This window comes from Mytilus galloprovincialis, chromosome 11 (assembly GCF_965363235.1).
Source record: "Mytilus galloprovincialis chromosome 11, xbMytGall1.hap1.1, whole genome shotgun sequence".
NCBI lineage: Eukaryota > Metazoa > Mollusca > Bivalvia > Mytilida > Mytilidae > Mytilus > Mytilus galloprovincialis.
Window position 1 is genome coordinate 17,909,984 of NC_134848.1, and position 25,476 is coordinate 17,935,459.

Here is a 25,476-nt window from a genome sequence, read left to right on the forward strand (position 1 = left end):
TTGAGCTTGTGGTTTTACCATTTTATTAACATGATTAAGGACTTTCTGTTTTTAATTTTCCTCAGATCGCAGTATTTTTGTTATTTAACTTTTTGGTACATGTTAAGGCCAAAGTGCTGACGTTATGTTAGTGGTAATAATCGGAAAGGTGATCATTGAAATCATTGCTTTTGTGATAGATTCTTGATTAAAGTCATCTCTTACACGAAGACAAGTATCAAGATATGTGCAGTCTTTGTAAGAGTTAATAGTGTGCGTAAACTAATTTTTTTTGGGTACATATCACTGCTGGTGATCCGATGGATACAATCTGTTGTAGAGTCGTCACTGATTTATATCCGATTATAACGGTACCAAGATTAATTCAAGTTTAAGGATATGCACTATCATGAGGTAAATGCATTTTTATTAAAATTTACAATTCTTACAAGTTTCTAGTCTCAAGGTATTCTTATTGTTTTATTTACTTTTCTTTTCTTACTTATTTATTATTTTTTATCCTTTACCTGTTCTTTTTTTTTTCTTTAGTTGATTATTTCGCACCGTTTAAAACGCTTATAGTGTGTCAGCTATGTTCAATAAATTTTATATCATTCAAAGTACAAATTACAAAAGTAACTACGCTGTCAGCACATCAATATATTTACGCAACACCTATTTTCAAATTCAAATAGCTGTGTTCGCTTTGTCCTACATTATCACGTAGTAATTTTAATATATTCACACATTACTGGTACGTTTGATGTCATTTAAAAATATTGATCTAATCATTATTAGTTTTAGAATAAGTAGTTATCTTATAGGTGCATGTGGCCTGGTATCTATTTCTTGTAAAAAAAAAGAAGATGTGGTATGATTGCCAATGAGACAATTCTCCACAAGAGACCAAAAATTGACAGAAATTATCAACTATAGGTCAAACCGTAGTGTCAACTATAAAAGGCCTATTTCAATGTTTTTTTTTATAATTTTCAGGTTTCAGCATTAATTTACAAATTGTTGTTTCGATAGTATTGCTTAAATATGAATGTTATGCAATACTCCGCTTATAAACGACGAGGAATATGTGAAGCAAAATAATGAAAAACCGTATGTTATCTGTCAAACAAATCAATTGTGTGTCCGATGCGCACTTTGTTTGTAGTGATCGTTTTATTAAAGACAAGGAAATCGAGACACAAAATTACGTTTCTATAACATTAACAAATCACAAGGGACACCAATACACTATTAAACGAAAAAACAGTGACACGAACTTGCAGAAAGAAAAAGATAGCAGAAACAAAAGGGGTATGCAGGTGGCACCGTTAGGGTACACAATAACAGTCTCTTGAAAATTCCGATGAACATCAAAAGAATATAACTGATTGCGCGTTGTTATCTTTTCATTTGTTCATATTCAGTATATATTTGAAATAAAATCGATCGCGGTGAACTCGATATGGTTCAGCGTGAACATATCTTCATGTGCTATTAATTTTTTTCTCATTCACCTAGTAATAGATAAAACCCGAGAGGAAACAAGAAACTTATTGGAGTTTCATAGGATACAAAACTTGCCATTATTAGCTGCTATAACTATCTTCTCTTTGTTATCCACACTGAAATCGAATATATCTGAATAGATTCTGAATACACATTTGATTTTAATCCAAAGTTTGAAACAACACAATCACTCAAAACGCCATCACACTTCGTTTTTTGCACTCTATTCATTTTGAAACACAAAACGCATGTAAAGGTATTCACGGAAATATGACTAGTCCTTGCGCACGCCAAATACATGATACGCATACCCTATGTCTTATTCTTCATGTAGCAATACATCTTGTTTACCTTCAGCTGTACTTTGTGTTTGTCTATTGTTTGATTTGAGCTACGGTTTAAAGGGGCCAACATGAAGGAGATATTTCAATGTAAAGAAAGTTTATTCACAAAACAATTTTCCCAATTGATGAAAATAAATTTTTGCTCGCTTTTTCTTTTTTTAACCTTTTTATACGTGTTAAACAATGTTGTAAGTAAGATATAAGGCTCTAACAATTCCTTCTGTAAAATATTGAACAGGTCTTCGGCCTGCGGCAATATTTAACAAAAATTTTAAAAAATAGTTTTGAGTAACTATGAGACTCTCAGATCTGCTATGTATGCCCTAATACATGTTGAACCCCGTTGAAGGAGATTATTAATCCGTTATGAATTTCCGAAGGGTTTTCTGGATTATCTCCAGAGACCATTACTGACTCAAAATTAAAATTAAAGATATTATGGAAAACTTACACTTCTGCAGAAATATTGAATAACGATTAAGTGTAGTTGTCAAATTTATTATTGTTTTGAATACATGTTTGAAATGCAAAAAAAAAAATCTTCTTTTTTAATTGTTTTTGTTGCCACTCCAACCCTCTTTTCCTAATGTTAAATATTGAAACACGGATAAATGATCGGTCCTTTAAATTAACAAAATTTAATATATAGTTATTTTCGTTTAGCACTTGTTATTTATCACTTGTCCTATCAAATTATACGTCATTCGTCTTGTTATCTTTCTTCGTAGGTACTTTTTCCCATGATGCATTATAATAATCAATATTTTAAATACTTCCTCTAATAATTTCTTCGTTGATGTTTACCATCATTCGTTTTTGGATATTGATAAGTACCTGGTAAGTCGATTTAATGTAGGTATTTTAAATGAGTATTTATTTTGATCCGTAGGTCATTCCAGAATCTTGATAACTTAATTATTTTAATTCAACTTTTGATTCAACGAATTTCCAAAATTTTGGGTGTTGTCTAGGTTTTTGACATTGTTTGAAAGTAAAAATAAATCTTGCATTTAATCATATACTTCATAAAAATAAATATGACACGCATATAATATTGTTTTTATACCAGTTATTAGAATAGTATAATAGGTGAATTATTCACATATTAGTTCTTAGCCCATGTTATTCTAGGTAGCATGTACAGTTGCGTACTAATCCCTTATCTTGAATGAACCGATTACTTGAACTCTAACCCTCAACAATATCATTTTTTTTCAAATTGATGTACATTCACATTTTGTGGTATTGTCAATTAGACTGAAACGAAGCAAACTGTACACAAGGAAATAAAACAAATTGTGTGTACTCCGCCGATTGCGTTTTTGTAAATATATCTATATTTAGTGTAAACTGACAGATGTACATATGTATGGCTATTACAATTTACATCCCACTAAAATATATATGCATCAAAACTCGTTTGTACAAATTACTGCACAATTAAGAGTTTTACAAAATGTGTAGACTTACAATAAAATAAAATTCTGCAAACATTAATGAATTATCTTTGTGTATTGATTTTGTGTTGACGTAATACAACCGAACCTTTCAATGTGAAGGTTATTTTATAATATTAATGCTCTGAATGCAAAGACCATCTAAACCAATCTCTTAAAATGGAGTTTTGAGAAAGGTGTTGTTTTATCTTCGTTCTATTTCATTTAGGTATCAATAGTTGCCCTGATTTTCACATGACCTGGGTTTTTACATTAGATAATGGATCCCTCGATAATACTCAGGATACAAAAATGCAAATATATAACGGCCCTAGCAATTGGAAAATTGCCAATAAATTCATACTTGCTTGATTCATTCTTAAATACACACAACTGAATATAATAAATTCTGGAGTATATGTCGATGAGACAGTAACTCAACGAAACGGGTCGTTTTGATAAAAATAGAAAGAGCAAATTATAAGAATATAGATGAATTGATATCAACACCTTATCCTGCGGCATTGTAATAGCTTTGTAGCTCATTGATTTCATATGTTTGAATACAGTTTCATAAAAAAAGACTGATTGTCATTTGTAACAACATATATTGCATAATGTTGGACTATAGCAGGAATCTTTAGATCAAGGCTGGTTCTTTTATTAATAAAGAAAAGTCTGATAATAGTACGACACACTAGATTATTATTAGTTCCCACACAAAGTTCTGTCATATGTCCTAAAATATGTGTGACTATAGTAAGATACTTCAGGCCACGGTTGTTTCCAACGTTCATTATCACTGAACTAGTATATATATATATATTTGTTTAGGGGCCAGCTGAACTCTGAAGGACGCCCCAGGTGCGGCAATTTCTCGCTGCATTGAAGACCTGTTGGTGACCTTCTGCTGTTGGCTGCTCTATGGTCGGGTTATTGTCTTTTTGACACATTCCCTATTTCCATTCTCAATTTTATGTAATGCACAAGATTAGACTTTTGTTGGATAACATAACTCATTAGTTGTTTACACATTATTAACTTAACGTGGCCTCAAATAGTGTTTTCTGACCACAGATCACTTATATAATATTAAAAGGACCTATAGTAGTCTACAATATGTACTTGTTTGGCTTTATAACTATTAAGTCTTGTATAGACGAAACGCGCGTGTTGCGTATTAATTTATAATCCTTGTAGCATTGATAACTACTTACTATATCAGTTCAGTTCATTGTGTTCTCTCCATAACTTACATGTATATATATATTGGGATTATATTTTTCTTATAGTTGATTTTTTGCGCACATATGATTTTATATCGACACTTCATTTAGCTTGAAACACATATGACGCGTGATAGACATATAACAAAACTTTGTGATTGAAAAAATAAAGGTACTAAGTAGGAAGGTGTGGTATGAGTGCCAATGAGACAACTCTTCATCCATATATCAACTAATAAAAAACCATTAAAGGCCAGGCTACGGCCTTCAACACGGAGCCTTGGCTCACACTGAACAGCAAGCTATAAAGGGCCCCAAAAATTAGTAAGTTAAAACCATTCAAACGGGAAAAACAACAGTTTTATCTCCTTAAAAACGAGAAATGAGAAACACGTATAAACTACATAAACAGACAAAAACTAATGTACATCAGATTCCTGAATTAGTAAGGTCTATCATCAATTACAGCGAGAGAATAGTTACCCATGATTATGACGGAAATATAAACAAGCGAAATCATGGTAATGTGTTTATGTAACATATTCATAAAAGCTTCCATGAAGTACTGGTAGGTTATAGAGAACAAGTTAGGAAGCCATACACCTTCTAACTTATGACCACAAAACCAAATGACACTGTCACTTTATTCAGAACCTAAGCGGTCAATTATGCCCGAAGAAGTGCAGAACTTGATGTAAAACAAAGTTATCAATCATAATGAAAGTTTAAGTCGAAGTGTAGTTGATAATATATACCCATACAGATATGGTGAAATTCGTGGTTAAAAGATACTTTTGGGAACTAATAGTCAATAAGGATCAGTACAGATTTAATAACATATAAATTTGTTTAATAATTCTTGCAGTTGCCAAGACACGATATATTTTTTACAACCTTATATATTCCATAGTGAATAATTTAAAAACAAAATACTTGTAATTTGATTTGAAAAGGTGGGTAAAAATACAGTTTAACAAATAAAGCAAGTAAATTGCTACTGGATAAAACTTAATAGGAAATAGGACATCCATATATTTAAAAAAACCGAAAAGCGGATTAATCGTAATAAAGTGAACCTACAACATGTATTAAAACTTCAAATAAAACACCAACTTTCATGAACTGCCTTTTTTGTTGGCATGCATCATTATCATACAATGGATCATTATTGAATATTCGAATGATTTTGTATATACAAGAACAATTGGCATTTTACCCAAGAAAGTGTAAATAGCTTAAATATTTCCATTATACATTTAGGTAATTAATACAAAAAAGCATGTGCTCTTACACCCCTATATTATTGGTATTAGTTATATGGTTTGTTAGTGACCTAATACGATATATATATTCCATACAGGGTGAGAGTGAAGATCGAATGCCCATATGGAATTTACTGACCCCATATATATCGTGTTATGTCACTAGCACACCGTATAACGAATTTATCTTATAGACTGTCTTTACATGTTGTATTTGGACTATCGGCCTATCAAAGTGACTTGGTCTTCAATACTTAATTTCAACATGTTTAAAACCCTACTTCCATTTGTCTTCACAAAAACAAATGTCAAAAATAACAACGTGTTAGCTTTAAATTTGTTTTTATGAATGTATTTCAATCGTTCATTATCAGTTTCTTCGTCTGTTCCTTCAGATTTCTTTTTGGAAGGGAAGTTACTCCTTACCAACCCCATATGGTTGCTAACCCTGTGTGGTAACTAACAATGTATATTTTCGGGCAACCATTACCAAATATATATAGTCACGCCGTGTAGTGCGTTATCCAATCATATCGCCACAAATCTATAGGAGGTAGTATAAAATCAAATACATACTGAGCAAACAATATCAATCATTTTCGCCTTTTAGCTAGCATAGACAGCATAAACAATGGAAAATATAAGGATACTATAAAGGGACAAGATTAATATAATTCATACAAATTTACATATTTGACAATTTCACTCAATGAAGTGGTACAATATTGCTGCAATTTACATATCATTCTACATAATCATTATATGTTTATTTATGATCATGTAAAAAAAGGATTGTTCAAATTCGTTTGTGTATTGGTTGCTATCTCATTAATTTGTCTTGTATCTTAAATAAACGCAACCGTAGTATACCGCCGTTCGAAACTCATAAATCGCTTGAGAAAAAAAAAAACAAATCCGGGTTACAAACTTAACCTGAAGGAAACGCATCAAATATAGGAGGAGGACAACAACACAACAGACACACAACATTAAAATGGAACACACAAATAACCGAACTATAATATAGCAATGGCAATTTTCCTGACTTGGTACAGGACATTTTAAGTAAAATAATGATGGGCTGAACCTGGTTTTGTGGTATGCCAAACCGCCCGCTTTTATGGCAATGTTAAATATATAATTAAAAAAAGACAACATCACATGACAGGACTATAACACAAACGAATTGGAGAACATATCGGACAGAAAAAACACACGAGTAATAGCTCACAAAAGGTTCCAGTTTTAAAATTTGATACGCCAGATATGTGTTTCGTCCACACAAGACTAGCCAGTGACGCTCAGATGAAAAAAAAATCGAAAGCCAAAACAAGTACAAAATTGAAGAGCACTGAGGACCAACAGTTCCAAAAAGTTGTGCCCAATACGGCTAGGATTTTAACATCCTTTTAACAATGTATATTGTAAAGGATATGATTTTCTTTATCTTAAGTAGAATCCATTTTAAATAAAAACGTATTAACTCTTTTCAAGATAAAATCGTCAACTTACATTATATATCAGACTGATTTTTACTACCTAATACACATTTGTTCGATAGCAACAGTTTTATTAGATAACCTCAGTATCTGATTTTTAAAAGATTTTTTCATTTCCTTTTTTTGAACATTGCATGTGATCGATAACCGTATATACATAAAAGCCCTTAATGAGATATGTACATAATAGGTTTAACATTTATTCCATTTAAAACAAATACAATAATGAAACTTAAGTTGAAAAATAAAGAAAAGATCGAGAAACTGTAAATCCCAAATTGCGACTTTTGTAATGAATAAAAACACGAAAGCGAAACGTTTTACAGAAATATAAGTTTAACTTTTATTGTGCTCATTATTTCATATGGACGACAACATAAATCCATCTAAACGACGAGAAAGTCTGTGTTTTTACAAATATATTCCAGTTATCAAAAGCTTCATTTCTAAATTTGTTTTATGATAAAAAAAAATTATGATGTAAAAAAAAATGTATTTTGAAAAAAGGAAATTAATGAATCCATTCAGAGATAGACTTCGATAAACTTCTAAACCATGTCCATTGCTTGAATAACGTTTCTAAAATGTATTATTGAGTATCCCCTACTGTTCTTGATATAAAAGATCCCCATTTACCTAGTTGGCAGGTTTATCTTTCTAAACGAATATATTTAATTTGCTGTTAAAAAAATTTAATTTGCTGTAGCTACACATTGTTATTGATGTCGGATTGTTTTATATTTTTACGGTATACCACTGAGTCCAACAGTGACAAAAACATAGGAGTCGGAAAAACAGACAAACTAAGTGTCAACACAAAATATATCAAGTATAGGTGAACAAAGTCAATAAATAGACACACTCCACATCATATAAAATAGTGTATACACGTAGTCATAACAAATAATCGATAAAAATGTCAAGAGTGTCTAATGATTATGTGACATGGCTATTTAATTTCTATATTTAGTATTGTTTATATAGTAAGATAAGATAAATGTGACTTGTGGTCTGCCATATATCAGGTGATTATCAGAAATTTTTTATCAACGTTATCAAATATGTTTATCCATTCATGTTTATTTTATTGCTTATTTAGAAATCAGGGATTTTCATATTTTTGTTATATTTATGATCTTATCTAGTGTATTTGATTTTTTAAACCTTTTTGACTTTTTTGTTATTTTCATTTAACCCTTTAAAATAGGGAAGAAAGATACCAAGGGACAATCACACTCTTAAATCTAAAATAAACTGACAACGCCATGGCTAAAACATGAAAAAGACAAATAGACAAACAATAGTACACATGACACAACATAGAAAACTAAAGAATAAACCACACGAACCCCACCTAAAACTAGGGGTGATATCTGGTGCTCCGGAAGGGTAAGCAGATCCTGCTCCACATGTGGCACCCGTCGTGTTGCTTATGTGATAACAAATCCGGTAAATAGTCTAATTAGATAGGTCACATTCATGAAAAGGAAAGGGATTGTAGTTACGACGTTTATCTGAATACGATTTGACATAAGTAAATAAGTATATGTTCAGTCATGTGTTGGAGTCCTTTTGGTGATACAATGTCAGGTTATGTTTTAATTATCACTTATTGAAGAAGAGATGCGAAATTTCCCCAAGCATTGTCTGCAAATCAGTGCGTTCATTAGAAAACCATGTGTACTTTGTCAATACATTATCTTTTAACTAATTTTTGTTTCAGTTGGATGATGACGTAAATGGTAAATGGTCACACGAAGACAAATGGTATGGCTTCTGTATCATGCAATCACCCAGCAAACGTATGCTATTCTTAGTTTTTTTAACAATACATATTGATTAAGACAGTTTTTATAATTTGAAAAATAAAACAATTGAGCAGAAACTTCTTTCATCTCAAAGTAATAGTGGTAGACAGTTAAATCGTAATTTGGTCTGTTATCTATCTATATAAGCGTCAATCGAGATAACCTCCGAGACAGACGATGTTCATTTAAATCGGTAGAAACGTAAATATTGATATGAATAGAGAGTCAAGGACGTGCAATATATTTATCTAGATATGTTTGATTGAACCTTATACTGATAATTTATAAGTATTTGTTTAGTACCAATTTCTTTAGATTTCGTTGGTACAGACTTTTAGAAAATATGAACTAGATTTTTTTTTATGGACAGCCCTTGTTTTCATTTTGAATTTTAAATAAATACTTTTTTCAAAAGGTAAGAGAATAGACATGTACTGATGTTTAACTGTACTTTGTAATGTTAATGAATCTGGCAATTAAGATCACCTATTGTTTTAGTGATTTTTGTGAATAATATCTACATTTTAATATTCGTCTGGTCGGAGAAGACTTTCTTGGTTCGATGTTTGTTATGTTTTGGATAGTCTTGTTAAAATTATGAAAATAAATGTACTACTTAATTGCATGCTCTGTTTAGAACTATTTATGATACACATTTTTATATAAGTTATTGGAAAGCTAAAGACATAATTATCATATCATTCCTGACTAAAGTTTTTATAGCATGAAATGTAACGCAAATATCTTTGTAATGAGAAAACTTATGATCAAAAAACAGTTTTTCATGTTTGAGCGGAACAAATATATCATTTACATACTCTTGTTAAGTTACTGGCTGGTCGTATCCTTCTTCAAGTCCCCCATATTGACCCAGCATGTGTAAACGCTCTTTCTAGTGGGTAAAATTGATAACCGAATTGTCGTACAGTAGCGGTGACGTTGAAGAATATGTTGCCATGAGTAGAACATGTTTTAAAGGCTTTTTGACATGAAACGGAAAGTCAAATTAAAACACGTTGACCGGATAAAAAAAGTAAAATCACAAAAATTCCAAACTACAAACAAATTCAATACAGAAAGTCCTTTGTCAAATGGCAAAGTCAAAAGCCTAAACACATCAATAGAAGGGACAACAACCACCCCATTCCTGACATGGTCCAGGTATTTTCTTATGTAGAAAATGGTGGACACTATACCTAGTTTTATAGCTAGTTAAAGCTCTATCATGTATAACAGTCACATACAAATGGATTATATTGACAACGATGTGTGAACAAAACAAATTAAATTTCGATTAGGAAAGTTAACGATACTGGCTTTATAAAACTACATCCATCACTTTTTCTGCAACGTTATAAATTAAGTTTTTCAACTCGAATTTAATTTGCCTATCTATTTGTTTATAAATTTCCTGTAATATTTGTATTTTCCCTCTATTTGAAATCGCGTCGAACGTTCTGTACTTAGGATATATCTACAATATGAAAATGTTTATTTTGCAGAGTATAGATGCTCAATTTGCACTTGGAGAAATCTTAGACAATGATAATCAGCGAAAGGGTAAAATACTTGAAATTTGCACACAAATAAAGAAAGTTCTAGAAAAGGATAAAGGTCTACAAGATATACTGACAAAAGAGTTTGGTATCGAAATACTAAATTTAAACCACATTCAGAAAGAAATATATGACAGTGAATGTCCCATTGTTGTCGCAGGTGTGTATGCTGATTAAAAAGATAAAAAATTATATTGTAAAACAAAATGAAAAAAATAACACCATTACTTCAAAATAATTGATAACGAGAAACTGTTTGTTCGTAGACCTTTAATATTAAAATTCAGATACTCTTTTGAAAGGAAACTCTGGATTTACAAAGCTTTGGTGCATGTGATGTTTGCAGAAAACTTATCTCGCAAACATTCCCTTAACCTAAGATTGTAAAACTGTTCACTGAATAATGAATATAATAAGCTACTTCTGGGTCACTCGTATTCACATCTGGTTTCATACAATAGCTTTAGATACGCTGAAATAAAACAAAATATGATTGCACTCCTCTGCCTAAAATTCGGGGAATGTTTGCTTCTTCCGGTTTTCTAATTGCGCACCTGATATAACTTGACACTTTATTTATGTTCAATGATATGTTTTTAAATATATCAAATCTGTACAAACATGAGTGACTTTCGGTTTGATAATACTGTAAGTTCAGCAAATTATTACGAGATGTCTTATTGCGATTTTAACATGTGATTTATATGATTACGATATTATTAAGTCCTGTTTAATAGATAAAAAAAATCAAATTGCGAGTTTAATTTTTTGCAGTTATAAGACATTTTAAAACTAACATTTAAGAAAAACTATTTCATAGCTATTGTATAAGATTACTGATGAGTGCCGGTTATGAGCAATACTCAAAAATAAAGATAAGATACCATGACCTGTGCATTTGACCATGATCATATTTTATATTTTATCGACCAATGACCTGAATTCTTAGGACCCTAGTTAAACTGGTTATTATTTATCAATTACAGTGAACTGTGTCAGGGAAAATCGTTCTTGGTCATGTTTTTAAAAGTTCATATCATTTGATATTGCTTACTCGCAAAGGGAAACAATCGTATGGTGTGTATTGATTTCATTCGTCAAGTTTATTTTCACTATGCTGATAATGACAATGTGTGGAAATATCTTTTTATCACTACAATAAAAATAGATGAAAAAGTAAAAAAAAAGACAAGTAAGATGTATCTGATCATTTGAAATAACGGCTTCTTATGTTTAAATCTTTTAAAAAAATGTCTCTTTAGAAAATGATATTTAAGATATAATTGAAAATATGTATTAAACAATATTTTTTTTTTAGCAAAAACAGGTTTATAATTCAAATTGATCAGCCATCATTGTAAAACACAGACTATTATTTTCCTGCCATTATCATTTGATGTATTTCAAGTCTGTAAGGCGAATAATACATTTACAAAAAATATTTATGTTCACAAGGAAACTGAATATTTTCATTTGTTTTGGCTGATTTTAACTAGTATTATCTTTTAGGTGAGGTATCAGCTGGCAAAAGTAGTTTGATCAATCTCCTGCTTGGAAGATCCCTTTTACCAGTGAGACAACTAGCATCGACATCAACTATTTGTAGATTACGGAACAGTAAAGACAGACAAATAGTTTTAACAGATAATGATGACAAACAAACAACAAAAACCTTTTCAGATGAAAAAGGGGGAATGGAAATGTTTTTAGAAGAACATGTCGGTAGAAGGTCAAAACCTCATCGTTACAAATATGTTGATATTAGTTTGCCGATTCCAATATTACAGGTATTTGTAAGGACTTGGTATACGTATGTCCCGAGTGATAACATATTTGGACTATAGCTGTTTTGTTAGTTAACTGTGTATTGAACTTTGAGATTTAAATCTTTTTTTCTGGCCGTAAAATTGTTTAATAATACTTTGACCATCACTTATTCATCATTCATCAAGGCAATATGCTATTACTTCAATATTATCTCTCCATTACGCCAGCTATTTTTTAATCGTAAAAATATTAGGCCTTGTAGGGATGACACACTACAAAATTTAACTCTTGAACACCAATAAATTTAATACATAGAATCAATGCGATCCTTTTATACCAGTTGTATTATAAAAGACAAATTTGTCGTCTAGCTATGGCGAATCGTTAAATGAACTTTTCTGCCTAAAGTCAACTTAAAACTATCGGCTGTCAGATGGAGATTTTGACAGTTCAAAAACATAACAACTACATTCTAATTAAATATTTCGTGAAAGGGCAGACTTTTAAGAGTTTAAAAGTTAATAAGACTGGATAGCTATTCATTTTTTTAGGGTCTGCTTGTAAAGGCTGTCGTCAAGCACTTTTAGTAAAAGTTATTCAAACACACCTATTCTGTTGTTGTGACTCATTAGAAAAATATTTCACTTGACCCATAAATTTCATTTTAGTACTGTGTATTCTAAATAGTAAATCATCTTGTAGCTTAAATATATCAAATATCTTAAAGAATCAGATGCAAGAAGGTGGTTTTTTTATATATTTTTGCCTTCTGCATTGTCTGGGCAGAATAGTCAGCTCTATTTCGCCTGAGCATAAAAGGGTGCACTTGACTTTTTTTTTTGGTTAGTATATTGCCCATTTTAAGGACATTTTTTTCAAAAGTCGCTGGGGGCAAATAATTTCTGGTTTATCGAATGATATCGATGAACCTGAATATATCGAACTTATAAAATACTTGTTTATACATTTTAGGAACATGCAATTATTGTGGACACTCCTGGAGTGGGAAAAAATAAAACTGGCCGGCTTTTCGAATATCTGCCAAATGCAATTGCATTTATCTACGTTATAAATGCTGGGAATGCAGGTGGAGTAGAAAATGATGATTGGGTAAGTTAAAATAAGTGCAACATAAAGATGATGTGCTGCAATTGTTGATGTTAACCGATTTTACAGTTTAAATCCACATACATAAAACAAAGATTTTATGTATCGATTATCGACATGTTGCAATAAAGAGAGACACGAAGCGCATTTTACATAAGTAAAATGTAATTGGATGATGTTGACGCTTATAATATTTATTTTCCAAAGGAGGTAACAATAAAACGTATTTGTTTTTTTTCTGTTGAATTTCTCCGAGGCAATACTATATTTAAAAAATAATTCATCGAAGCCATAGATTGTTGGAAATTTACACATGAGATGGGCCGTGACATTCGAATTTTATCCTGGCTTCCATGAATTATTTCGATTCTAATAGGACAAATACGGTCATTAACAAACTGAAGCGAGGGTGGGTATGCTGTGTGTGTGCCTGTTCTTTTTGACTCCCTGTTGGATAAAGCTCAAACCTCTTAATAAATCTGTATGGATTATTTCGTGAATAACCGCTAGAACAAATCTGTTTAATTCTTTTGATTCTCAAAACCAACATTTGCCATTTTTAATTTACATGTGTTTCTTGTAAGCTTTCGTCAAAACCAAAGTTGACATTTCGTTACTAAGGAGCCGCCATGTTGATTTTCTGAAATCAACAAATATTCGAATAATGCAATAGAATATGAAATAAAACAAAACCTATCTCAAAAATCATTTTTAAAACAATATCATACGAATTTCGATGGTACACGTAACAGAAAACTTTAAACTTTAGCAGTTTCATTTGTATGACGTCATGTTTTGAAATGACTTAAATGCGTCAAAAAAATTAATCATGTTAAAAGACCTTCGCGGAATTTTATTATATTTTTATTTTGCTAATTCCTTAATAAATTATTTTATCTTTTTTTTTAATTACACTTTTTCAAAACAATAAAATAGGCAAAGTGTCTGCAAATAGATTCTAATACATGTAGATTTACGTGGGAAGTATATTGTAACAGTCATTTGCATGTATATCTCTGAGTCTGCGCTAAGTATAGATATATCGATAATTTTATCACAGTGGTGATAAAGCGACACAGCGATTAGATGAACTTTACACATTGCTAATCCCAAACAATTTTTAAATGTCGACTCGACGGGGATGAAAACCAAAAAAAAAGAACGTATTTTCCATCTTTTTTTTTTACATATTTTGTTATTGAACGTAAAACTGATACGAAACAAGATCAGGTGCACATGCATCGTCGTTGATTGCTGTTGATAGTTAGATATTGCTGTCCGAGGCTGAAAATTGATTACCTCAACACAATTCAAAAGCAAATTGACAACTCTTAGGCAAATAAAAAAAATAAGAAGCAGCACAAAATATTAAAATCTAAAGTTTAAACGGGTTTGATAAAGTGTAGTCGGATGGGTAATCTGCTTTCCAAACATAAGACAATTTTAAATTTTCAGCTTCAGCAAATAATTGTACATTTGACTGAACAGCAGAAAAAAGGACATTTGCATGACTTCAAACCGGAAACAACCATGTTTGTTTGTAATAAATGGGACCAGGTGCAGTCCAATGAACAAGATGAAGTATTTCAATTCATTGTTGACAAATTGAAATCAGATTGGCCAAATTTTGATGAAAATCTCCAAATCTTCAAATTAAGTGCTGTACAGGTAATGAATATATTTCATTTTTACATAGAACAAAACAAAAATAAATTGACGAAAGAAAAAATATAACATTACGTAAGGCTATTAAATCAATCAAACTCAACCAAAAATATACTAAATATGTGTTATGACTGCTATTTGAGTCAGTAACGCCGAGTACTCTCATATCTGTACTTTGCATGTTTTTTTAGGGGAGTATAAATATCCTGCCACGTCAAATCCATGCTTTTGTTCAATTGTTTTATATGTATCAATCTGACAAGTTCAGTCTCAACTTATATTTTAGTTTGTACTAGAACACACCCATGATATCGCGGGTCTGTGACTGAAGTTAAGAATATAACTATGCGTAAGCCTTATTTTAGTATTTGTATTGTCATCTAATAAAGTCATACCGATTATAAGATGCACAGTTTTCTCTGCTTTCAACATCTTTCTGTTTAAACCCGTCGACCTTGAACTTATCAATTATTGGCATTGTTAATTTTATTTGGGAAACAAAAGGGCCTGGAAAGGAGTATTTTTTAGCAAAATCCTAAATACAGCGTTTGGTGGTGCGCCTGTCAGATGCGGAACGTATAGATAAGGTAATAGGTTACAGGTTTATATAATTTTGATATCGGTATCGGATTCGACCCGGAACTTCTTAATTATTGGCAATATTAATTACGTGGAAACAAAAGGGTCTGGAATGGTGTAATTTTTTATCAACAGCATTGTACTATATTAGTTATATACACATGGAAAAAAGTATTGCAACACCAAATTGAAATTCAAATTAAAAAAAGCTTTTAATTTTTTTTTTTTGTTAAATATTTTGTTGAAATAGAACTAGTCAAACATTATTTAAATATCACCGGAGTTTAATCAATAAATATCGACTCTATCAGTTCTTATCTGCACATGCAGCTACTGTACTCGTAAACATTAAAACAGCTGTTTTTATCCTCATTGTTTTCAACACTTTAAATAAACAAGTTTATAAATTTATGCTATTGACACCTTATAATTGGTCATCCACAACTCATAACTGCAGCAAGATGGCAGATTTACAGCATGAGGGTAGGTCGCTGTGATAATTGCACGTATTGTTGGTCTGACCATTCCATTATTAGTCGTTTTGAGAATATAAATTAGGCAAGAAACGATGTCAAAGACCTATCGAGGTCAAGAAGACCCCCTTAACATCTGCTAGGGAAAATAAGGCATAATGAAGTTTGGTCAGAAGAAAACCCATTGCAAACAATACAATCCTAAAAAGAGAATGATGACCATACAGGAGCCTTTAAACAAGAACTGTTCGAGATCGGCTCATTGCTACTGGTTATCGTGTGAAAATACCATATCGAGCATATATGGGACACTATTCAGGGTAAATAGTTATCAAAGGTACCAGGATTATAATTTAGTACGCCAGACGCGCGTTTCGTCTACATAAGACTCATCAGTGACGCTTATATTAAAATATTTATAAAGCCAAATAAGTACAAAGTTGAAGAGCATTGAGGATCCAAAATTCCAAAAAGTTGTGCCAAATACGTCTAAGGTAATCTATGCCTTGGATAAGAAAATCCTTAGTTTTCGAAAAATTTAAAGTTTTGTAAACAGGAAATTTATAAAAAAAATGACCACATTATTGATATTCATGTAAACACTGAAGTGTTGACAAGTGCATGAAAGGACACGACAGTTAAAACAAGTCATGAAATAAACATTACCTTTCGTCAAGAATTATGTTGCTAGCTTAGCAACAAATTAGTCGACTTATGGCAGGAATCAGAAGACGTTAATATGCGGTTATCCGTTGAATAGAGGCCGTGCACAAAGTACTAATTCTTTGGCGTATAATGATCAACCATGATGTGAACAATCATCTAAAGATTAATTTTGAAATGTCTGACATTGTAAAGTTCGACTACAGTAAAAGTTGTAAAATGCATTTTTATGTACAAAAAACACTTCATTTTGTTATAAAAATTTCGATCAGATAAAAAAAAAAATCATGATTTTTTTGTTCGTTTTTAAGCCAATGTTATCATTTACTATTTTTCAATATTATTTTACAAATATTTTATCCAAAATAAGAGACTGATTTTTCAAGTTTTAAAAAATCAAGTGCATCCGTTCGTTTGTTCGTCCCTCCGTCCGTCTGTCCTTCCGTCTTTTAGTCCCGTTTCAGGTTTCAGTTTTTGGTCAAGGTAGTTTGTGATGAAGTTGAACTCTAATCAACTTGAAACTCAGTACAATTATGACCTATGATATGATCTTTCTAACTGCCATATTTTGACACTAATTTCACGGTTTACTGAACATGGAAAATTATAGTGCAAATTTCAGGTAAAAATGTTTGTTCAAGGTAGTTTTTGATAAGTTGAACTTAAAAACTTAGTATTTATGTTCCCTGTGATATGACCTTTCTAATTTCAATGCCAAATTAGAGTTTTTACCTCTATTATACGGTCCACTTAACACAGAAAATGAAAGTGCGAGTGGGGCATCCGTGTACTATTGACACATTCTTGTTTTGTCTTATATTATGCTACCGCTTTTTTACCATCGATTTCCTTGGTTTTCCTGTCGGGACTGTACCGTATGTGTTTCTTTTGTTGCCGAAGCCCGATCGGTTCTAATAAATATTTCAATTACTTTATTTTAATTTTGGTTGACATGTCAATCAAACCACATCACCGTATTTTTAAATTAAACTAGTTTTGTCTGACACCATTGTTAATGAATTCAGAACATATTTTGATCTTCAGGCAGATAAGTTCATGACAAAATTAATTTGGTGTTTATTCCTGTTTTGAGTTCTGTAAAGATCTTATCAGGTTTTGTTTTCGTTGAAAGTAAGAAACTCGCAATAACCAGTATCTAAATGGTTGGTCATACAGTAAAAAGAGATTAAAGGAAGTAAATTAATTCCATGCAGTACTAAACAATTGCATCAAAAACGATCACCTGGCTCACATGAAACAAACATACAGAAAAATGACAAAACAAAAACAACATCTGTTACAACGAAATGAAAATAAAAATGTTTTACATTTGCACCCTCAACAGTACAACAAGATGAATACCAACAAAACAAAAGTTCACATTGTATAAAGATTACGATCAAAATGTGACGGCTTGTTCAAACAGTTGTTTTCATGTCTGGTAGGATACTGCCGCAGTAAATAATGTTGATTCATTTTACAACCAATCACTTTCACCATTGTGGAGAATATCATTGAAAAGACCTGTTTGTTATTCATGTTAAAAAAAATAGTTTTTGAATGATCTATTATGCTGATTATTCATCCGATTCCAAATCAATTTGGTTTATAGGAGAAAGAACTCATGGAGAAAGGTTCTACATCAGACAACTACAACAACTTCGTCAGTGGTATCAGGACAATGGTTCCTATTACTTTAGATGCTAAAATTGTCAGATATGCAAGGTATGTTCAAGGAAGTACAATCAAAGTATGTTTTCAAACAATTACTTTTAAGATATTAGACTTCTTTAAAATCAAAAACAAAATAAAACCTAATATCATGTTATTTTTAACCGAAGAGCATGAATTTCATTTCAAAATTGCTTGTCTCAACCGGGGATTGAACACAGGACCTCTGTATTATAAGGAATCGCGTTAACCGATTGGACCAAAGAAAATACACTTATGCTCTCCGGTTACATTGGCGCCGAACAATAAAAACCAACGGTTAGAAGAAATACCTAGCCAGACTAAAAGATGAACATATAATAAATATAGAGTATAATGACTCTTGAAGTGTGTGAAGTGTGGCAGGATTGCTTCTCTTAGAACATTTAATAGATACTGAGTCAGTCGTAAGCGGTTAAGCTAGGACGAAAAAGTTAAATTAACAACAAAACAAAACTCTTAGAATTGTACTAAGTGTCTTTTTGTTGTTAGGGTATACATGTTCCCGGTCATATCCACTCTGTATTGTTTCTATTCATTTCCATTAGATGAGTAAAGCCTTTTTTAAGTTATTTGTATAGTTAATTCTTATGTTGTAATGTTTCACCACTGTCTCAGGTTTGGGTTAGGTTCCGTTTACTTGTTTAACCCCGCAACGTTCTATATGTATTTGCCTGCCCACTGTCAGGAGCCTGTTATTCAGTGGTTGTTGTTTGTTGATGTGGTACATATTTGTTGTTTGTTTACTTTTTGTTCATTGATAAGTTCGTTAGTTTTCTCGTTTGAATTGGTTTACATTTATCATTTCGGGGTCTTTTATCGTGGACTAGCCAGTATGATTGCTCATTGTTTGAAGCCTTACGATTACACATAATTGTACAATTCTGTGTCATTCGATCTCTTATGTAGAATTGTCTCATTGGCAATTATACCACGTCTGCTATCTTCATACTTATATAAAAGTAAGAAGATGTGGTATGATAGCCAATACAACATATCTCCAAAACATACAAAATCACTAACAGGTAAACAGCTGTATGACACTAAATGGCCTTTAACAATGAGCAATCTTCTACCGCATTGTAAGCTATGAAAGACCCACAAATAATAAATGTGGAAAAAAATGAGAGACATAACAATCTAAAAGACGAAGACGCCATTAATATCGACGACGGAATAAAGACTTGCTTTGTCTCACTTCCGTAACATCCATGTCGCAGGCTCGACACAAATCAAAAGACTAGTACTGTATCGTCATTTTATTTATGGAACACTTTTCAACAACAATATATGTTCCAATTGTCGTAACCATAATTCCTTCCGCTTTTCCTCGAGGATGACCTACCGCATTCGAACAAATCACTGGATTTGTATTTTCACATTTTGAAATCTTCGCCGGATTTGGATGAATTTATATCAGTCAGTAATACCGATCCATGAGTTATCTAGCTTCAACTGATTTTGTATGTTTTTTTTGTGCTGTGACATGGCGGTCCCAGATTTTGGTTAAAGTTGAGCGCTCACAGACATGTTTAACTCCGCCGCATTCTTCATATGCCTGTCAAGAGCCTGTGGTTCGATGGTTGCCGTTGGTTCGTGTGTTTTATATTTGTTTTTTTTTTAAATTGTTTGTCATAAATAAGGCCGATACATTTTTCGTTTGATTTGTTTCACATTTACACGTTGTGGTCTTATATAGCCGAGTCTACTATTTTTTAAAGGTCGCACGACTGCCTATGATTGCTGACATCCTTTTCATTTAAACTCTTGTAGCTAGTTATCTCATTGGCAATCACAACACATCTCACAATTGTATTGAGTAGTGGCGTCGGCGTCTTCGTCATTTACATTGTTATGTTTCCCGGCTGTGTAGTTTTGCATGTCATTTCGGATTATTTCCTAGCTTACAATGCGGTGAAGGTTTTTCTGATCTTCTTAATTAAAGATCTTTATTCCGTCGTCGATATTAATGGCGTCTTCGTCTTTTAGATTGTTATGTCTCTCATTTTTTTCCACATTTATTATTTAGCTTAATTATATTTAGCTAGCATGGTCTTTCGAGATGAATGTGTCTCCTTTTCAGAAAGCAAACGTTTTTAATTGAGAAAATGACTGATCGAATATTAGAAAAAATTAGCACATCACAACAATCTATGATAGACAAAGAAAAAAGAAGAAAAGATGCAGAAGATCGACTTCAGCAGCTTGATAGAAAACATCTTAACAAGGTATTTGTTAATCAATTATTATTTGAGAACGTTACAACATATCACAATGTATGCAGTTCAACATAATCAAAGAGTCGTTTTTTAAATAATCTATAATAAATACATCGTGACCACACGTATTTTTTTCTGTTTTGTATTAAATTTATATTAAGATCCATTTTGTTTGGCAATCGCCAATGGCAGTCAGCAGGGTTTAAAAAAAACATCAGTTGTTCGACCTATTATTCAAATGCGTTTTGTTTAAATATACTTTTTCACTTTTTTGGTCTTTTGGAAAATGTTGTTTGTGCTCTTGACCCTTCTACAACAAAATTTGTTTTTCATGCACACGTATAAAAATTGCGGTTTTTATCCAACGCAATCATAGGTTTGAAATTTGTTTTCAATTTAGACTCGTTTATATTTTTTCATATGGGTTTGTATCATATTTTTCCTCCGGTTTATGTGATCTGTTCATCCTATAGTGACTCTTAAAATTCAAGAGTTTATCTAAAAATGAGGGTACTTTTTTTTTCTAAAAATGAGGGTAATTTTTAATATGACCGTCCAAATACCGTTTCGATCCTAACATCACTGAAGAGACATTTATTGTCGAAATCCGGATCTGATGTACTAAAACGATTTTGACACCGTATGTTAGTGGCATAACATCGTGGCCACAAGTTATTTTTTTTCTTCTGTTTAGTATTAAATTCATATTAAGATCCATTTTGTTACATCTTGTGATCAATTTTATTTGTCAATCGTCAATGGCATTCAGCAATGTTAAAGAACATCAGTTGTTCGACATGTTAGTCAAATGCGTTTTGTTTAAATATATTTTTTCACTTTTTTTGTTCTTTTGGAAAATGTTGTTTGTGTTGTTTTTAGACCCTTCTACCATGTCTACAACGAAATTTGTTTTACATGCACACGTATAAAAATTGCGGTTTTTATCCAACGCAATCATAGGTTTGAACGTAGTTTTCAATTTAGACTCATATATATATAAAGGTTGTTTATTTGGAATGTATTTTCACGCAACCAAATTCTCGCTCACCCCATATATTTTTGAGTGAGTGTTCGAAGAACTAGATATCAAATCGATGTGACCTGACTGGTTAAACTTATATTGTTCGAATTGATTTAGATATAAAAATAAAACTTTCAGGGGCGGATCCAGGATTTCAGATAAGGGGGGAGGGCGCAATTTTCATATTCGCCGACCGGAGCGAGTCGAAAAAAAATTTGAGGTTATTTTTTTTAAATATTCTTTTTAAGGGGTGCAATGTAGGTATTTCAAACTGTTGTGAGGTACACACAGCAAGAAATTAAAGTTTCAACTAGAAACCACCTAAATCCAACCTGACAACAGTCTACAATTACTAGTATTATGGACGGACAGATGTAAAACAATATATTCCTGTTCCGAAAAAAACCCTTCAGTTATGATGGCAAGGTCTCCTACAAACTTTAAAAGTCTTCAACAATCTTCTAACATCAATAACTTACGCACTACATGTAAGAGATTCATTCTGCATATCTATGATTGAGTTTATAAAGCTGCAGCCCAAAACAGAAGCTGAAGATCATGCGAACATTTCATTATGATTCTGTGTTCCTGTCGAACAAATCTACACTCAAGACACCAGCACTTCTAAAATAATCTATATTAGACCGTTGGTTTTCCCGTTTGAATGGTTTTACACTAGTAATTTTGGGGCCAAGGCTCCGTGTTGAAGGCCGTACTTTAACCTATAATGGTTTAATTTTAAATTGTTATTTGGATGGAGAGTTGTCTCATTGGCACTCACACCACATCTTCCGATATCTATATATTAATATCAGGTCATAAATATTTGTCAGCCAATCCTTGAAAGTCATTTTTACTGGTAGTTGTGATCAACAGAAAAACAGAAACATCACAAAAATAAGAAGCCCTTCTTTGCAGATCGTCAATGTGTCTTAGCCATTCAACATAGTTTCTATTATGTGAAATGAAACCGGTTCACTTAAGAATTACTTTAACACTCCATAACACCATCCTCGACAAACTTGGTTAGGACGATGGAAATGTAAAGAGTTGACAGATAGACGGGCGGATCGACGGAAGCAAAGTGCGACAAGACAGATCACATCAGCTCACATGACCAATACTAGATACTAGAATTAGATTTTGCAAACGAAAATTTCCACTTTTCGCCGTGATTTTCAATTGTCCTTTCATATTATGTTTTTACTTTTTGGATTTTCGGAGGTCGTGCCGGACTTTATATATACTGTTTTCGCCACAAACCACTAAAATCAGAATCAATGAGATGCATTTATGAAATTTATTTTTATTTTGTGGGGATCCCGGCCATGCATGTAATACGGTATACATAATTCGGCACTTCGATTATCAAAGAAATTGATTATCAAAACGGCTAATACAATGTAACAATTTTTTGTACTTTAACTGCTCAAACATTTTTTTTATTTTTCAGTCAGACACCTTCCTTTGAAGTATATAATATTTATAGAAATTGAATAAATCGTAGGTCAGTTCATTAGTAAACACGTTGATTCTGTTACTAAGTTACTTAGTATAGAAAGTCCCTGGTTAATAAACTGACTGTTTTATATACTTCTGATACTGAAACAAGTTGAAGACAACCCATATTTTGCAAATTTTAGGGGGGCGCACGCCCGCCACGCCCCGCCTAAATCCGCCCCTGAAAAAGTTTTATCTGCAATTCTATCGATAGTGACCTGTTCCCGATTGTAACACTTGACTGGGTGTGAATTCGCATGTTGGTTGTTACAAACATAGCAGCAGACGCTTAGCTTTTCTATTCATACGTTCCCGCTCTTCTTTTAGCCATATATTTAGTTTCTGTATGTTATGTTTAATTTTATAGTCTTGTGGATTTACGAGATGTGATCATAGGGTAACTACAATTTCCCTCATCTCATTTCGACAAGTGTATTCATTCCTGGATTTTAAGTCAATGTTTACTTTCTAACAGATTATCGCCTATTCAGGTCATAATTCTTTACTTACAATCTATTCAGGTTATACATATCAAGATGAATAAGCAGGCGGGATCAATTGATCGGTGGACATGACTTAATATAGCAGTATCTTATATCAATGCATCAAACAACAATGGTCTTAAAGGGGCACTTGCTGTCAAATTCTTGTTTACCGATTTCATTCAAATTCTGACATTGACTCAAAATCTCATATTTGATTTAAAACAATGTAAAACATTTATCCAAAATATTAAAAGTCTAGATTTAAGAAATAATTTATGGGGCTGGAATATATCGTGATTTTACCACGGGTTGGCCCTTTGTGACAAATATTTTATCCTGAGCGATAACCAGGAGTAACATTTCGACATTAAGGGACAACCCGTGGTAAAATCCCGATATAATCAAGCCCCCAAGAATTATTTCAATTCTAATAGGACAAATACGGCAATTATTTTGGATTGGGCACACTAGGTGATGGCATGTTTTGCCTTTCCCGTAAATAAAAGCACTTATAGATTGATTTGAAATAACTGAGCATACTGAATAAATGATGATGCTTAAATTTACAATAACTTCTTTAGATAAGTTTGAATTAATTTAAATTATGACTGTAATTATATGTCTCATATGTATACAAAAATGGCTAATAAAACACATTTCTAGCATCATTAGTTCACGTTTCCTTGTTGTGATGATTTACGATTTCCAAAACGTGTATTTTCCTGTAAAATGCTTATATTCTGACGTCATGGTTCTATGACGTCGGGTAGCTCATTCATAAAAACACAAATGACGTGGGAGTACAATTGGAACAGCCCTTACAATATATTCATATTTTACCTCGGGTGTGTACTCAAAGCGTTTGTGTACACAAGGTCATGGTTTTATTTGACTATTTATTTTATGTCTTTACACTAAATCCTTTGGATGTGGGATGTGTAGGGATTGATTGCTTAGTCTTAGATGCATGATTTTTTTACTGCGAGTACTCTCAGATCTGTTCATTGTGTCTTTTTGTGTCGGTATGTATAAGTACCCTGCCACGTCCACTTGTATTTTTTTTTTTTTTTTGTCTATCTGATGAGTTAAGCCTTTGTTAACTGATTTTTATAGTTCGTTCTTATGTTGTACTGTAATACCACTGTCCCGGGTTAGGGAAGGGTTGGTATTCCGCTAACACGTTTAACCCTACAACATTATTTATGTTTGTGTCAGTTTGGTGCCTGTAATTCAGTGGTTGTTGTTTGTTTATGTGATACATATTTGTTTTTCGTTCATTTTTTTAGATAAATAAGGCCGTTAGTTTTCTTGTTTGAATTGTTTTACATTGTCTTATCGGGGCCTTTTATAGCTGACTATGCGGTATGGGCTCTGCTCATTGTTGATGGCCGTACGGTTACCTATAATTGTTAATGTTTATGTCATGTTGGTCTTTTGTGGATAGTTGCCTCATTGGCAATAATACCACATCTTCTTTTTTTATATTTGAAGGACGTCATGTTAAAAACACAATGAACAGAACATTGGCATGATAATACTTAGCTTTGTTTCGTGTGAAATGTAGTCTAGACGACAACTTATTAAATATCGAGATGACCTCCAAAGTTATTCGATGACCATATAAGCAATGTAAACATAAAACAATTAAGCTAACACGTGTAATTGGATTTT

At 32.1% G+C, this 25,476-nt stretch overlaps 1 protein-coding gene across 1 annotated transcript; it reads left to right on the top strand.

Moving 5' to 3' along the window:
• The first annotated feature begins 2,577 nt into the window (after nucleotides 1-2,577).
• Nucleotides 2,578-25,320, top strand: LOC143052061 (uncharacterized protein in xynA 3'region-like). The gene is made up of 9 exons (XM_076225034.1): nucleotides 2,578-2,666; nucleotides 8,976-9,019; nucleotides 10,563-10,776; nucleotides 12,126-12,403; nucleotides 13,356-13,493; nucleotides 14,946-15,158; nucleotides 18,483-18,595; nucleotides 20,664-20,808; nucleotides 25,297-25,320. Exons 2-9 carry the CDS (start codon nucleotides 8,999-9,001, stop codon nucleotides 25,318-25,320), a joined length of 1,146 nt encoding a protein of 381 aa, XP_076081149.1. The 5' UTR covers nucleotides 2,578-2,666; nucleotides 8,976-8,998.
• The last annotated feature ends 156 nt before the right edge of the window (nucleotides 25,321-25,476 follow it).